Source organism: Erpetoichthys calabaricus, chromosome 13 (genome assembly GCF_900747795.2).
Source record: "Erpetoichthys calabaricus chromosome 13, fErpCal1.3, whole genome shotgun sequence".
Lineage (NCBI taxonomy): Eukaryota > Metazoa > Chordata > Cladistia > Polypteriformes > Polypteridae > Erpetoichthys > Erpetoichthys calabaricus.
In genome coordinates this window covers 118,574,931-118,590,768 of record NC_041406.2, presented here as the reverse complement: position 1 = coordinate 118,590,768, position 15,838 = coordinate 118,574,931, and the positions used below count along the sequence as shown (strand labels likewise).

Below are 15,838 nucleotides of genomic sequence, written 5' to 3'. Positions count from 1 at the left end.
CGTTTACAAACGGCGCCAAACACATGCAGAGCAGGTTAGAGACTATGAAACCAGTGAAATTAGAAAGGCTCAAAAAAAAACAAAAAAAAAAGAAGGCGCTATATATATGTGGAGAAAGTTAAAGGATATGAAAGTAGGAAAATTAGAAAATATGAAAAAAGAAAGTAAAGATCGCAGTAACGCAAACAAACAAACTGCCTCATTTAACTATGCACCAGTCTAACTTTGGTTTTGCACAATAATTACTACACTATTGCACCTTAACACTTAATTCTACTTTATTCACATAATTTTACTTATTTATTATGTTCTACTATACTGTTATCTTTCAATCTATGACTTTTTGTTAATTTAACTGATATTCTTCTAACTTTGCAGTTTTTGATAAGCGGATCAGGATGCATTTAACTGCATGTTGTCCTGTATAACTATGCATGTGACAAATAAAGAATCTTGAGAATTTCAAAAATGGAGTTTACCGCACATGCATTTATTGGTTACTTTGTTCATGTATATATATTTATCTGTCTGCTTATTTAAAAAGCTACATTTACCCCAGGAGTTAAAAACGTTCTGTCCAGACCTTGTACAAAAATGTAGACAAAAGCTGGGGTATCACCTTGGTAACCCCATGTACTTTTGGAACTGTGAGAATAAAATAGCACAACTTTACAGACAGGAGTCCAATGCAGAACTCTACTTACTTTTTTACTTTGTAAAAAAAAAATTATTAACTGCTGATGATGTAGATCGTTTTGTCTGTGCTGAAATTCCAAACAGAGAAACCTATCCTGATCTCATTAAAAAGATTCAGCATATTGGGACTCGCAAGATTACAAATATTGTTTTTACAGAAGTACTGAAATAAAAGTGAAACTAATGAAATAGCAACAATTCAAAGAAAAAAAAATCTGAAAAGTGTGTATCCAGAAAACCAAACACGGGGGTTGGCGAGCGAAGCGAGCAGGGGGCAAAGCCCCCTAGTATAATATATATATAATAGTCCAATTTTGGAACAGTTTTCTTTGGACTAATGAAATTAAGATCAATATGTACCAGAATGATGGACAGAGAAGAATTTGAAGAAGAGAATGAATGGCTCATGATCTGTAGCATACCACATCATCTGTGAAACATGCTGGAGGCAATGTTATGGCATGGGAATGCGTGACTGCCAGTGGAATTGGGTGTAACAAAAGGACCCAAAGAGATTAAGGGTCTTTGGGACACCTAGACGGCTAACCCCCCTATAGCAAAGAAAATGCGGGTAAAGCCCTTTAAAAAGAAAAGAAACGTTATAACGACACAAGTCTCCAAAGCAGATTAACTAAAATGGCGTTTCTTCTAGTAAAAAAAAATAAATAAATAAAGAGAGAGAATCTTGGCAGGAAGAGGCGGGTCCAGGCAGGCAGAAACCGGACTAGATGTTAGTGGTGTTGTGGTTGTCAATTGTCTGGTCTGTAGAATGAGGAAGAGAATTGGCAATAGTCAACAGCACTCTCTGGCTTGCCAGGAGAAGATTATAATTATCCAAGCCCTTATGTGCGTGTAGTGGACAGTTTGTGTGACATGGGTCACTGGTGTTTATTGATGATAAACTGAAGGCAGAAATTCCATCGAACAAGTAGCACCTGAAAACATTCAGTAAAGCCCTAACAAAGCATCACTAGGATGGAAACCAGCACTTGGAGAAGGCCATGGGTTCCAGATGTCAGGCGGATCATTATATTCGTGATTATGTTAGTTTGTGCAAATACTTTTGAGCCCCTGGAAATGGGGAGTCATGTATATAAATATCTGTCTTTTCTAAATTGTTCTTACAATGTTTTCGATAAATGCCTTAAATTAAAACTGCAAGTCTACAATTCAATCACATATTGATTGCTTCATTTCAAATCCATTCTGGTGGCGCACAGAGCCAAAGTTATGAAAATTGTATCACTGTCCAAATATTTATGGACCTAACTATTTTATCCAGATTCTTTTAAATGTTGTCAAGGTTTCTACTTCAACTCCATGTCACGGTAGTTTGTTAAAGAGTCCTATACTCTTTGTGTAAAGAAGTGTTTCCTGACTTCAGTTTTAAATGTACTTCCCCTTAATTTCCACTGATATCCTTGAGTATGCGATTCACCCTTAAGCTGAAAGAATGTTCCTGGATCTACTTTATCAGTGCCTTTGAGGATTTTAAATACCTGGATTAGGTCCTCATGCAGTCTCCTCTGCTCAAGACTAAACAGGTTTAGTTCAGCCTGTCAGAATAGGCTGGGATGCACTTGGTTGCTCTCCTTTGTACAACTTCAAGTGCTGAAGCATAATCTATGTGAACTTTAAGACATCACGCAGTCCTACTTCATCTGGACTGTATGAATAGGGACACAAATATCTTGCTTATGTTTGATGTGTTCAGTTGTGTTCGTACCTTCTTTAAAGATCCTGCCTCGGTCTGCCTCCTAGTACTACAAAACAAGTGTCTGAGCTAGTAGTGGGATTCAAATCTGTTAAAATACTCCATCTTTTGTGTTAGCTGTCATCTATTAGAGGAATATTGCTAAGTATGAGATAGCCATTCGTCATGATAGGTGGATGGCTAATGTTTTGCCAATATGTTGAAAGTGACAAATTCTTTGCATCTGTGGGCTCAATTCAGCATTTCATAGTGAGCTTTAGATCAGAGTACTTCTCAGTGCACTTAACAATAGATGTTTTTGGGGCAGAGCTCCCATCTATGTGATTAGAAATGCAGAAGCAAGAAGAAAGCAAACTGTTGAAGACCGCCATTATGGCTCCACCATTTCGCTTGTAGCACTCTGCTTTGATAAAGACTTTTTTCAAACTTCAAACCTGTGAACAGGAAATTGAACTTCCTACACTGCGCTCATGTGGGATGCCTCCAGGACAAGAAGCTAGAGTGCGTCTCACCTTTCTGCTGGCAGCATTTTGTGGGACACAATAGCAGCTTTTCATGTCTATATTACTGCAGAGTAACAGCTCCACTCTTCAAATGCAGGCCTAGGCAAGTTGTAGCCACCAGGCGGGGTGATACTGTACTATAAAACCACCATCCACATCACCTACCTCACCTGCTCATGTATCAGACCACTGACACTGTTTATACCGTGGAAATTAACCTCACAGTACCACTAAGTGGGACACCTTTGACCTTATGACCCAGGTGGTGCTCCAGACATAGCATATTACAATGTCTATAGTTGGGACAAACTCAAATTGTGTGACTTATTTCATATACAGACTTAAGAATGACACACTACCCTGCTGTCAGTGCTGTAGGTAACAGTTGGAGACCACTGTCTGAAGCCATGTAGCAATTGTGCTAATTTACCCCAGCCTCTTTCCTCTGAAGCTTAAGTCAAAACTTGGTATTGGTCTTTTCACTTAAGGTTATTTCCTTGCAAAGCTGTTTGATAGTCTTCCATATAAAAAGGCAATATGTAAGGTGGAAGTGGGTTGAATGGAATCCTAATTGAGATTTCAAGAGAGTTGCCTAGGAACTTGTGCCTGCTTTATTGATAGGAACAAGGAGCTTAACACTGGTTGTGTTGCCAATTTACCAGGGCAATGAATATTTTGGGCTGGTTTACTGATGGTTCGATCAGAGAATTCAGTGGTTATTGTGCCTATTGTGCTCGTTCATGATTTTCTTGTCTCCATAAAACTCTGACCAGCATGTTTACTTTCTTAAAGCAGGTGGCTGTGAACCAATCCCAGAGTCAGACCTGGAAGACAGTGCTGGAGAACTAGAAAGCCTTGCTGAAATCAGCAGCCAACGGCATCATAGCAGGATGGCAGACAAGCCTGGTGAGTGTCTGCATATTCAGGCTGTTATGTATTTGTCCATATTGGCATATGATGTCTGCAAGTGTGTGCAGGAGAGAGAAAGAATAACTGAGCCTTTGTGTAGTTAGATGCATTGCGATGATTAACTGCATGTGCTTGCATTTGTGTGCATGGATGTCTGTGTAGGTTCATGTAATCTGGGGTGTTTATACATATGAATGTCTAAATACACAGTCTAGTAAGTAACACTTCATGTGTGCTGGCAAGTGCGTGACTGCATGACTGAGTAACAGCGCGCATGGGCAACAGACACTGCATGTATGGACTAGTGTTGCATTGAGTCTGTTTGTACATTTGTGTGTTAGTAGTATGTGTAGTTGAATGTGAACAAGTATATGAGAGGGTGTGTACTCTGAGTGCATTTGTATGTGTACATTTTTTGTGGGTGTGTGGGCATGGGTTTATTGAAGAATTTGCTTTTGCTGGCAGTGAGAGCCTTAGTAGTTAAATCGTAGCCTTTTATACTTTTAGAATGTCAGCAGTTGCTTTAAAAATACACTTGCGACTGTGGAAACGTTGGTCCAGGAAAAGAGGAACATCTTTGTACAATTCCTTTTAATTACCAGAAAACCACAACACCCACACAGAATTTTTTAGCCAGCTTCAAGTCACTCTGTGACACCCACTGCAGTTGTGTTGCTTAAGTTAAAATGCCACAGAGGAGAAGCTGACACTGGATTGTGCTTACAGAGAGCAAAAAGAAAATCTGTCCTATGGGCTGATGCAGAGCTACCGCCATTGTGCCATAGTTTCTTGTGTCTGAATCCTGTGATGAGACTTTGTGATAATATAAAGTCACTGTCACATGAAAGGCAGACTAGACTGCGTTGTATTTGGAGTAACAGGTCACACATGCGAGGTGTGTTTTTCCACATAGCCAGTCTTCCATTAAGCTTACTGTCAAGAACACAAACACAGTTTTTATATACTGCATAAACAGTAGGTCTGTGCACCATTCAGAAACTGTCCTCACAGGCAGACGATTTATAATATTTTCTTATTATTTATAACACATTATAATATTATTCCTGTTTCCTGAAAGGCCATTGAGTAGTGGTCCTTACACATGTAGTATGACTGTTTGGTATTGTATTGTTTTCTGATTCCCTGAGAAGCGCCAGGCTGTCACTCCTCAAGTCTGCAAAGGAATGTGTTCCAGCTTCAGAAGAAATGATTTCCTTTCACCAGTCATGTTTGGACACGCTTCCCGACATTGAGCCCCACTTGAAGTCACTGCAGAGCAGAGGAAAACAAAGGCAGAAGACCCTGAGACAGGAAGTATCTTTCATGCGGTTAGCATTTCAGAAGCTCTACTTACTGTTTACACGTGTGTTGTTTCAGCACTGAAGATAAAAGAGAGACTCCAGCAGTGCATACCTACCACAGTTTCAGTAGCTATGGGGCTTTGAATAGAACGGCCTGCACTGGCCATGTCTCTTCAAGACTGTTACTCCTGAAGGGATTTCAGAATCTGTCCATTAAAGGTAGATAACCATTGCATGGTGCCCTCGGGGTCATGCAGTCATCAGCACATGCAGCACACTTGACCAGAGATGTAAACTCTTTCATACAGTTCCAATAAAAGTTGTGAGGTCATTGTACACAACTAAGCCCTAAAGTCTAGACATTGCACATAGCCCACATGTACATTACCTGCTAGATGTTGTCTGGCTTTGTGGTAAAAAGTCACCCTGTGGGATATCAGAGTGTACTGTCTTCTAATTCTTCACAGATTTGGCTTCTTTGATACTCTTATTCCACCTAAATGGAAGAAAAAAAGAATGAGGAGTACTCAACTTTGGTGAATGAGGAATAGAGATTGATGGCGATATAGTTACTGATAACCTAGGTTTGGAAATGAGAGGGCCATTGTGTGGTGGATATTCAGTAATCCTCTACAACCACAGAAAAACCATACCCTGCTACTTCACCAATACCACTCCAGTACTGGCACTAAAACTTGGGTAATGCTAATGAAAGCCATTTGCATATGATGTGTTAGAGATCAGGGTCGGCCTTACCTGAAATGTGACACTCATCTCTCTGGGCTGCTTTTTGCTCCCCCCAACCCCACCATACAAACTATGCTAAAGCTGTGAAGATGCACCAGTGTGACACTTGAAGATTGCTTGTTATTTCTGTCAGATTGAGTCCACTCCTGGGAATAAACTGTCATCTTACAGCACGTGATGCAGCACTGTCCTTTTTTTGGAAAGTGAAGGGCACAGCAGGAGAGAAAGGAATACAAATAATGATAAAGAAAGCAAGACAGGGTAACAAGTGACAGCATACACCAGAGAGAAATTTGCATCTGTTTCTCCTGTTCTCAAGGAGATGAATGTTACCTGTAAGGGCAGTCACAGATTTTGCTTTCTTGACTTTTGTACTGTTATCTGCAAGGGCCCCATTTGTGCTTGTGTCTCTGATGGCGAGTTGAAATGCTGTCCGAAGAGTCTGAAAATCTAAATTCCTTTACGGTGGTCACAAGTTGCATAGTGGATCCATGCTGGATACATTACCAATGCATTTTGTGATTGCTAAGAGGTTAGCAGCAGCAGCAGTAAAAAGGCTCTATAGCAAGTTCAAGTGCGTGTCTCAAAAATCAGCGGTGTTGCAGTCCTCAACAGACACTGCATGAATTTTCTTCCGCCAAAAGAAGTCAAGAATCATCAAAATTGCTAGCTAAGGCCCAAGGAAGCATCCTTGAGAGCCTCAAAAGGAGCAGCAAATTTCTTAGACCAGTCGGCAAGCATCATGCATCTAGGTCAGTGCTCCATTCTGGAGCTGTTTGTATAATTTGTTCAAATCCTGGTTGCTTTCTATAAATAACTGAGCCCAGGTGTTGAGATGTTTGAAAGTGAAAGCATAGCTTGAGCAGCCTGTGAGGTGCTTGGTTCTATCTCCTGAACTGTAAGTGCGCAGAAGGTCACTAGCACCACAGATGGGCAGTTTATCCAGTCATACTTCAGTTTAGGTACCCAATATAAACTAACTACTAACAATTTAAACAGTTTATTAAATATGTTAGTAACAATCGTAAATTACCTTTCAAAATATTAAGAGTCTCTAATAGGTTATTGTTGTTTTCGCTGTTCTATATCATGTTAAAAAGGCTTATTCCATAATATGCAAAATGTTAATAGCTCCTTACAATACATACCTAAACTAACGTGACTGTTTGTCATGGCAGAGAGTTGTTTAGCTTTTCACTTACAGCTTCAAAATGAAAAGGAGCTCATTTTCTAAAGGAGAGGTGCCTTGGTTTGTCCTCACCAACTTTTGGGACAGGTCTGCCTCATGCAAGTGTACAGCCCCTATTCTTCTTGGTGTTCTTGTCAGGGACAGCACCATTCACTGAGAGTTATTTTTAGCAGTGCTTGTTGGCGGTGGAGATGTGGGGGCCTCTCTGGATCTAGTACAAGTGCTAGTCTGTGCTGGAAACAGCCGACAAAGCCAAGCCTTCATCTCTGCAAAGGAAGCAGTGATTTAGAAATGTAAAGGATCTTGTTCTTGAGTAGACTGTGAAAAGAGCAACACACGGTATCTAATTTGCTTGGAAGATCACTAACAGATGTGCACCGCATGTGTGCATGCGGTTTATCTCTCTGTAGTCCCATATACTTATTAGCCCATGGAGACCAAAAAATTTACAGCTCATTTTCAGGTGTTTGATGGAATTAGCAATTTAGGCTGTAATGTGTTGAAGTTGTACATTGAGTGGAACAATTAGTGTAGTTAGGTTTAGCACTTTTGTGATTCCACAGGCTGACGTGGCCACTGCTTTTCTCAGAAAATGTATAAATTAGTCAGATTGACTAGTGTGCCCGCTCCACTGAACTTCTTCAGATAGCTAAATTCCAAAATGAAACCAGTGGAGGAACAGATGTTCCCAGCTGGCATCTGAGTTCTGTAGTCTTGTTTCAGTCAGCTCACTGTGGACACTGAAGGCCTTGAAATATTCTTGGAAGTCCATTTCGGACAAAAGAATGTTCAGATATCAGGACATCTTATGATGAGTACATCCATCCATCATCCACCGCTTATCCGAGGTCGGGTCGCGGTGGCAGCAGCCTAAGCAGGGAAGCCCAGACCTCCCTCTCCCCGGCCACCTCCTCCAGCTTCTCTGGGAGGACCCCGTGGTGTTCCAGGGCCAGCCGGGAGATATAATCCCTCCAGCGTGTCCTGGGTCTGCCCCGTGGCCTTCTCCCAGTGGGGCATGCCCGGAACACCCCCCCAGGGACGCGTCCAGGGGGCATTCTAACCAGATGCCCAAACCACCTCAACTGACTCCTCTCAATGCGGAGGAGCAGCGACTCTACTCCGAGTCTCTCCCGGATAACTGAAACTCCTCACCCTTTCTCTAAGGGAAAGTCCAGCCACCCTGCGGAGAAAAGTCATTTCAGCCACTTGTATCGGCGATCTTGCTCTTTGGGTCACTACCTAAAGTTCGTGGCCATAGGTGAGGGTAGGAACGTAGATCAACTGGTAAATCGACAGCCTCGCCTTTTGGCTCAGCTCTCTCTTCACCACAACGGACTGTTGCAGAGACCGCATTACTGCGGATGCCGCACCGATCCGTCTGTCAACCTCCCGCTCCATTCTTCCCTCACTCATGAACAAGACCCCGAGATACTTGAACTCCTCCACTTGAGGCAGTACTTTTCTCCCAACTCGGAGAGAGAATTCCACCCTTTTCCAGCCGAGAACCATGATGAGTACCTATATATTATACTGTATGTGTGGATCATTGCTTTCAATCTTCAAATTTCATTAACAGTGTGCTGTTAGTTAGGTAGCAGTTAGATTGATGCATCGTCAAGGTTGTGTGGTTCCCAGCACTTTTCAGGTGAAAGCATAGTTTGCAATTTGTTGAGGAGTAGAGAAAAATAATTACCCACTTATGGTGCACATAGTACGGACATGGAAGGTGTATCATTGGTTAAGAGGTGACTAGATCAGCTAAAGTCTTCAGTTGTTAAGGTAATACTTTTTCTGTATACCTGATTTGAAGTCCTCAGTTTACTTTGGAGCTTTGTCATGGTGCTTTGCACTTGCACTTGGCGAGGAGCTCTGTTTAAGAACAGATTGTTTTTTTTCTGTGGGGCCAATGATTGATCAACCATCTAGATCTGACTACTTGTATTCTGTTTTGGGTGTTGTATTTGTTCAATTTTTTGACTCCCATCATACTCCCAACATACCTGGAAGGGGTTCTCTGTTCGAATTGTTCTTCCTAAGAGTTTTTCCATTTTTTCCTGTAAGTTTTTTTTATGTTTTTTTTTCTTATCTTCTTACAGAATCAAGGCTGGGTGGCAGCCAATTAAAATTGTCCTGCCTGTTAAAGCCCATTGAGGCATTTGTGTGATTTTGAGCCATACAAAATAAATTATTGGTGGTGTTGTTCCTTTGTGTTTTATGTGGCTTTTTGTGCACTTGTATGTATTAACTTATAGTGCTCCTATAAAAACAAACATGACATTCATGGTAAAGACATAATCAATACATAATATATGTACATAATATGCTGTAATCCTGTGAATCATGTAGGAGATGAAGAAGAGGCAACAAGTGTCTGGGTTGCAGATCTTTTGGAGAATTCATTAATCCTCAGTTTTTCAGTGCATCAACCAAAGAATCTTTCTTTGTATAGTGTTTTTGGGGCATTTGTCTATCACAAGCCATTTCACAAAACAAAAATGGATACAATAAAAATAACAGGTTGTTTTCATTGTTACTGGAGCTGTACAACCCTGATTGCTGGACAGTATAATGAATGACTAAAAAAAAATCCAAATGTAGTCTCAGTTGTACCTTCTACTGGTCAAAGGTCCCCAGGGTGCAACTGCAACTGCAGCCAGGTGGAAAGTTTACTTTATATGACTCAATTGATGAGGGGCCAAGCTGTATTTGTTGGTTGTGGTCCAGGGTGCTAATCTTGTGGCTTGAATGACCTTTTATGTATTGATGTCTTTAAATTTTCCAACATTGTTACGGAGAAGAATAAGCTGAAAATCAGGTAATTTAAACAAAAAAACCCTTGCAATGAGGACAAAGTCTTATTGATTCTGTGTTTCTCTTCCTTCCCACACTTTACAGTGTCATAACATCGGATCACAATGCACTATGAATTTTCTTTTCTTAAACATGCTATATCAAGGAAACAATGACTGAGCATAGTCACTCCCCACATTTAAAGGTTTGCAAAAGGCTAACATAAATTCTACAGTAACCCACCGCACAGCCTGTCCAGTCATTTAACAGGGACGAAAAGCTTATTCTGTTGTTCTGCACAAGGAGCTGAGCAGGAGGCCCCTATGCTGATATCCTGCAGCACTGCTTAATTTGATCACTGTGCATGGTTCTAAGAAGTGTTCTACAGTTTTTACCACATGTGAATTTCACCTCAACTTTCCCAAGGAACACAGCTTGACATTTTTGGAACATTTCCTCACACGTGACTTTTCTCACAAGGCTGCCATTTAGCTGCAGTGCAGAATAATATTTTTATTCTGTGAGTGGTAAGGCTTTTCTGTCCAACGCAAGGCGGCTCCTTATTTCTTTAATCCTTTTTGACGCCTCATTGTTTGTCCTCTGTGTGTGTTTTTTTTTTTTTAATATATGACCTTTCCTTATCTTTTATGTCACTACTGCTCTTTTTTTCTTTTCTCTCTCTCTCTCTCTCTGTGTCTGCTTGTTCATTATGCTGCCATTTGCAGTTTCTTATCTTTTTTAACATCTGACTCCAGTGGCTTATTTTTGCATGGAGGCACAGGAGTTAGTGCTGCTTATTTTCAGCTCAATAGTCTGGGTCTGAATCGCAGCTCAGTCACTGAGTGTGTTTTTATATGCACTTTAAAAACAGGGTTATTCACAGAAACCTGGTTTGTAAAATGCCTTATTCTGGTTATAGAAATCAGGTTATTGCCCTGTGAGAAACCAGGTTAACAGAGGTAGATTTCTCCGTGAGTAACCTGGTTATTTGTCCATGTAAACCCTCAGCTGGTTACAGTTATAAGGATTTAGTAGTCTGTGCATGTCTGTTGCACTCTGTTCACCTGTGCATAAAGTAACTTTACACACACTTCCAACAGCCTCACGTTGAAGCGTCCACAAAATCAATTTCCTGAGGTAAATGCTCAGGTGATCACATTATTCCCTCTCCAGCAGAAATGATCTCAGTATTTATATTGATAAAATGAGTTTTAAGTGCTAAGCTCAGCAGTACAGCTTCTGGAAGAATGGGGTTATTTGTAAAAATGTGCACTGTTCAGTGACGTCAGAGCGTTTTGCCAAAGCAGAACTCCAGAACTGAGGTTTTTGAGAAAACAAGCAACTGTAAATTGACCTGGTGTGAGTGACTGCATCATTCAGTGCACTTGCACCATGCAGCCCCCTGAGATGATGAGATCACTTCATCAGAATCCTATCATGTGAAGCATGAAAACTAAGAGGTTTCATTTAGAAACATTTATGTTAGGTTGAATGAGCAGTCTTTTGGCCTTAGAACCCCTGCAGATTTTGTTTTTTTTTTTCTCCAGCCTACCAGGGTTTTTTTTTTTCATTTAACCTTACCTTGTTTTGTTGTTACTTCTTCTTTAATTTTATTGTCTTATCTTATTTTTATTTTATTGTTATTTCTTTTCTTGGACCTTTTTCTTTGTCATTTTGTAAAGTACTTCGACTTATATTGTTGTATGAAAATGTGCTATATAAATAAATGTTGTTGCTGCTGCTTACTACCTGATGCTGCTACAGTTAGACTCGGTTGTCCCAAGTTTTTAAATATGGTTTAACTGGGATGAGAAATGGGTGGTTAGAGCTTGGATTGTTCTCTTTTTCATAGTTTTGGCACCAGTTGTATTTTTTTTTATCTTCAAACATTTTGTAAGTTTTGTGGTAATTTATATTTTTGTATTGTTATTTTACAGTAGTATCAGTTCTGCTTTTTCATTTTTTTGATGCTAGCTGTTTTAGTAGTTTATGGTGGGTTTTCATCCTCCTCCAAGGTATAATATGATTCAGCTACTAACTACAATACAAGACACACAGGGAATTTCTAGGTTGGTCACCCTCCAATGCTAGTCTTACAGTTGCTGTTAGCCTCTTTGGGTGCTAGTTAGTCTTATTCTCTATGAGGAGGTTACAAAGATGCAAAAGAGACACAAACAGGTTACTAATAGCCAAATTTGCACAAACTGCTTGACTGCAAACTACTGAACGACGCTAAGGAAATGGATTAGTGGAATTCCTAGCAAAGGACATAGTTTAACTGTCAGACCCTGTCCAGAGGAAAGCAAGTGCTGAACACACGGAAGGTCTGTGGTCCCAGCACTTTGCCCTCTCTGACTGGCCTCTGAGTGTCTCTGTCTGCTGTGTTTGCTCACTGACTCGCCAAGGTCCAGCCGCAAACTAAATTATCCGCAGTGCAGCAGAGCGCAGCCTGCCCAAACAGTCATTTCCGGCCAGAGACATTTCTCTTGTGTTTGTCAAGTCCTGCCTTTCCTGTTGATTGCGGTGAGAAGTGTTAACTATTTACATGCCACCAGTGGCCAGAGCTGGGACTAAAGGGGAACACTAGGTTAGCTTATAAGTGAACTACCGCCACATCCTCTGACTCCATTGCACTTGTCTGTGTGTATGCACCAAGCTGTGTGCTTTTCTGCATATCTCTGTCTGCCTGTTTGATGATGCTGTGTTGCTCAGTGTGCTGCACCTGTCCAGGATTGTTGCTTTCCACCATCTTCCTTATACTGCTTTGTCAACACACTGAAGCCTAGGAGCATTAGCAAGCTTTTTCAAAATTGTAATCTTAGTCACCAGTTGTTCAGAAGAATTGTTCTCCTGTAAAACAAGGCAGTAGAATGACTGCAATTGTATGCACTTTTTCAGAGTGAAGAGGCCTCTTCCGACTGCTTGGTGCCACTCATGTCAGGCACCCAAGGAACAGACAAAGGCTGTAGAACATAACCCCCGGGCACTGACATTCAGTGTCCTGATTCCAGTCCTCTGTGTCCTTTGGTGTCATCAGGCCTTTAATCCCATGTTTTCCCCGTCTATCTGCTGTATCTTCCTTGTAAAGCTATTGATGATAAAATCTGTCTCCTTCCATAGCTGTGCGACGGTGCCTGCTGATGTCTATCCGCTTGCGAAATGAAGGGCGCTTTGAAAAGCCATACAAAGATTCCTCAGAATGCAGTGCAGCACAACCCCCGTGCCACTCATTAATGATTTTGTCTTTGTCTTGCAGACTGAAGGCCATTACATCCCCTGCTGATAGAGCTCGAGCCTCACTCAAAGCATCTCCATGTCACGTTTTTAGAACCTGGACCATTCTGCGCCAAAGCCTTTTTAACCACAGCTTAATGTCTGCATACTTTTGCTAATAAAATGTTCAATTCTGCATTGTGTCAGCCTCTTCCTTTTATGCTTTGTCATGATTTTATCTATTTGTCCACTTAAAGGTTAGGTGCTGATTCTCTTATTTAAATTAATAAAACAGCCAGCACATGAATGTCCTCTGAGTGGCTGAATGTCTGTCGATGGCAAATGAGAACCTGCTGGTCAGATAATATACCAAGTATGTCTAAGACAGTTGCAGGTTGTCCAGCTGGTGCATGTGTGAGTCTCTGAATGGATGTGTCCATAAAGAGGCTCTGCCACATGCAGATGAGTGGAGGATGTCGGCCAGCTGGTTTAGTGCTCAATGTGCATAACAAGGCTGCTGCTTTTGAGAATGAATACACCTAATGTATGTAAGAAACAAGTTCATAGCCTCTTTGCCATTATGAAAGTGAGCCTGTCACAGCATGGACCCTGACATTGCAGTGCACATAGACTCCCTGCTGGCTTTGTTTGAAGGCTCTTTACTTACAGGAATACAGACATGTACAAACAGAAAATAATTGTAAATTATAAATGTGGCTGTGAGCATAACTGCTTCCATATCATGGACAAGCACCTAGGTGCTCTCTTTGCTGCCAAGGCCTGAGCAGTGTAGCTCCTTGCCTGTTTGTCATTAATGTCTGTAATATATGGATGCAGACACTCTGAGCATGACATGCTGTCTTCAGTGGTTCAATTACACTGGACAGCAAATATTTTTCAAACATTTTCCTTTCTGAAAATATTTGGTGATTATGATGGACAACTTCAAGCCAAACACAAATAAAACTTCAGATTGACTGTATCAAATAGGAATTTGAAGAAACATGAAATTAACTTTTAGAGTGTTTAATCGATTAATGATGCTGACACATTGCGTTAGTTCAATTGAGCTTACAATGTTTTGCTGCTGATTTCTGTTTATACTCCGCATGTGATGCTTATCGTTTCAGAATGAAACAATAGTCAGCCAACAACAAGTGGTTTATGTGCCACAGTTTCCTGCCCTTGAACCAAATGCCTACATGGCAGACAGTTCTTTTTAATATAATAAGTCTCTTTAGCACAGCTATCCCATTAACAGCACTTGGTGTATCAGAGCTGCATTCCTTGTACCAGTGCCGTTGCCTTTACAGATGTTCCAGTTGGCGATGTACTGTATATGTATACTGATAATATGAGAGGACACCACAAAGATGGGCAATTGCAATAAAACTTTATCTAATATGAAATGTAAAGGTGAAGTGTTCAGGAAGCAAACTCTTCATTGTCCAGTGTTAGCAGTGTTTGCTGATGGGTGTCTCGCACCTTTGCCAAGTCTGGCATAGAATTCTGGAGTGAGGTAGGCCACATTGTGTTCTCACTCTCCTTCAGATGCATATCATATCTGGACTGTGTGTTCCTGATGTTTGACCTACCCTGTTGTGTAATCTCTTCCTGAAAGGCTGCTGCCCAGCGAGGGTGCTGCAGTGGAAGGCCTTAAACCGCCTTTTTGGCAGCACAACATCATGCCTTTATGCACAAGCACGTGGGAGCAAAGCAGAGCTCTGCAATGTCTCCAGCCACTCAAGTTGCGGACAGTTGAAGGCTTGGTTCCCAGTTATATAAAAGCAATTGAGGCTCAAGGGCCTTTCAACAATGGAGGCCCACTGTTGTAAGGCGTTGAGTGACTTGTGTTGGGCAGATGCCCACCCCTCATTGATGACGCGTGTCTCAATTGCTGCAGATTATAGCTATTTCCTGTGCTTTGATGGCCCATCTGAAGAGACCAATGTCTCCAGTAAAGTGGACATCTGTCAGTAGTGCAGGATGAATTGTCCGGGAGCATGTGTGTGTGGTATGCAGTGAAGCTGGGATTATTAAATAAATAATCGTGTTACTTCAGGCCACACTGGACGCACTATCATCTGCAGACCTGAACCTTACCTAGTCAGTATAAGCAGAGATAAAGTCCAAATACTCCAGCCACTGTGCTCAGAGTGTCTGCTATAGTATGTCGACAGTGGGCTTTGAGGAGATTCAGTTGTACTACAGCACAATGTTATGTTCGTAAGAATTACTCACAAACTCTTTGAAATCCCTTCAGTTTGTTTTTGTTTGGCCTCTCCTGACTCACCGATTTAAGAAAACCACCACATATAATACACCATTCACCTCGTCTACATGTTTAGTTCTGTAAAAAATCAAACGTTTTTGATCCCCCATTTTTGGACATCTTGTTCAGGAAAATCCTCATTTTAGGTCATTTTTGAACCAGAGAATAATATAGGTGTCTTCAGCAAAAATTATCAGAAGAGCTTGAAGTTGTGCGTGACACATCAACTAACCCCAGGGGTTCACCTGCTAATGTGACACAAGGTGTCAAAGTTACTCCTTTTCACAAAACCTCAAAAAAATGGAGATCATTAATGTAGACATGTGGAGTGTCATTTTATGCTATTTCGAGGTTGCTGATCACAAATATATTTTTGATATTTAATTCTTTACTGGTGGTCCTAGCCCTCTAAGAGACACTCACAGAAGGCTAAAAATGACAAATTTTAAACATAATCACATGAAGTATCACTTTAGATTATTTACATTGTTATTTTTGATTTTT

The 15,838-nt window shown here is 41.0% G+C and overlaps 1 protein-coding gene across 3 annotated transcripts in view; it reads left to right on the top strand.

Annotated features, from left to right (window-relative positions):
• bbs9 (Bardet-Biedl syndrome 9) overlaps positions 1 to 13,258 on the top strand; it is a 425,985-nt gene extending 412,727 nt beyond the window's left edge. For 2 of the 3 annotated variants that reach the window (XM_051935893.1, XM_051935891.1), the window contains 2 exons: positions 3,706 to 3,819; positions 13,106 to 13,258. In XM_051935893.1, the coding sequence (XP_051791853.1) occupies positions 3,706 to 3,819; positions 13,106 to 13,110 (119 nt within the window). In that variant the 3' untranslated portion in view covers positions 13,111 to 13,258. The remainder of the gene's footprint in view (positions 1 to 3,705; positions 3,820 to 13,105) is intronic. The other variant, XM_051935892.1, reaches the window with a different exon arrangement.
• Positions 13,259 to 15,838: the final 2,580 nt, after the last annotated feature.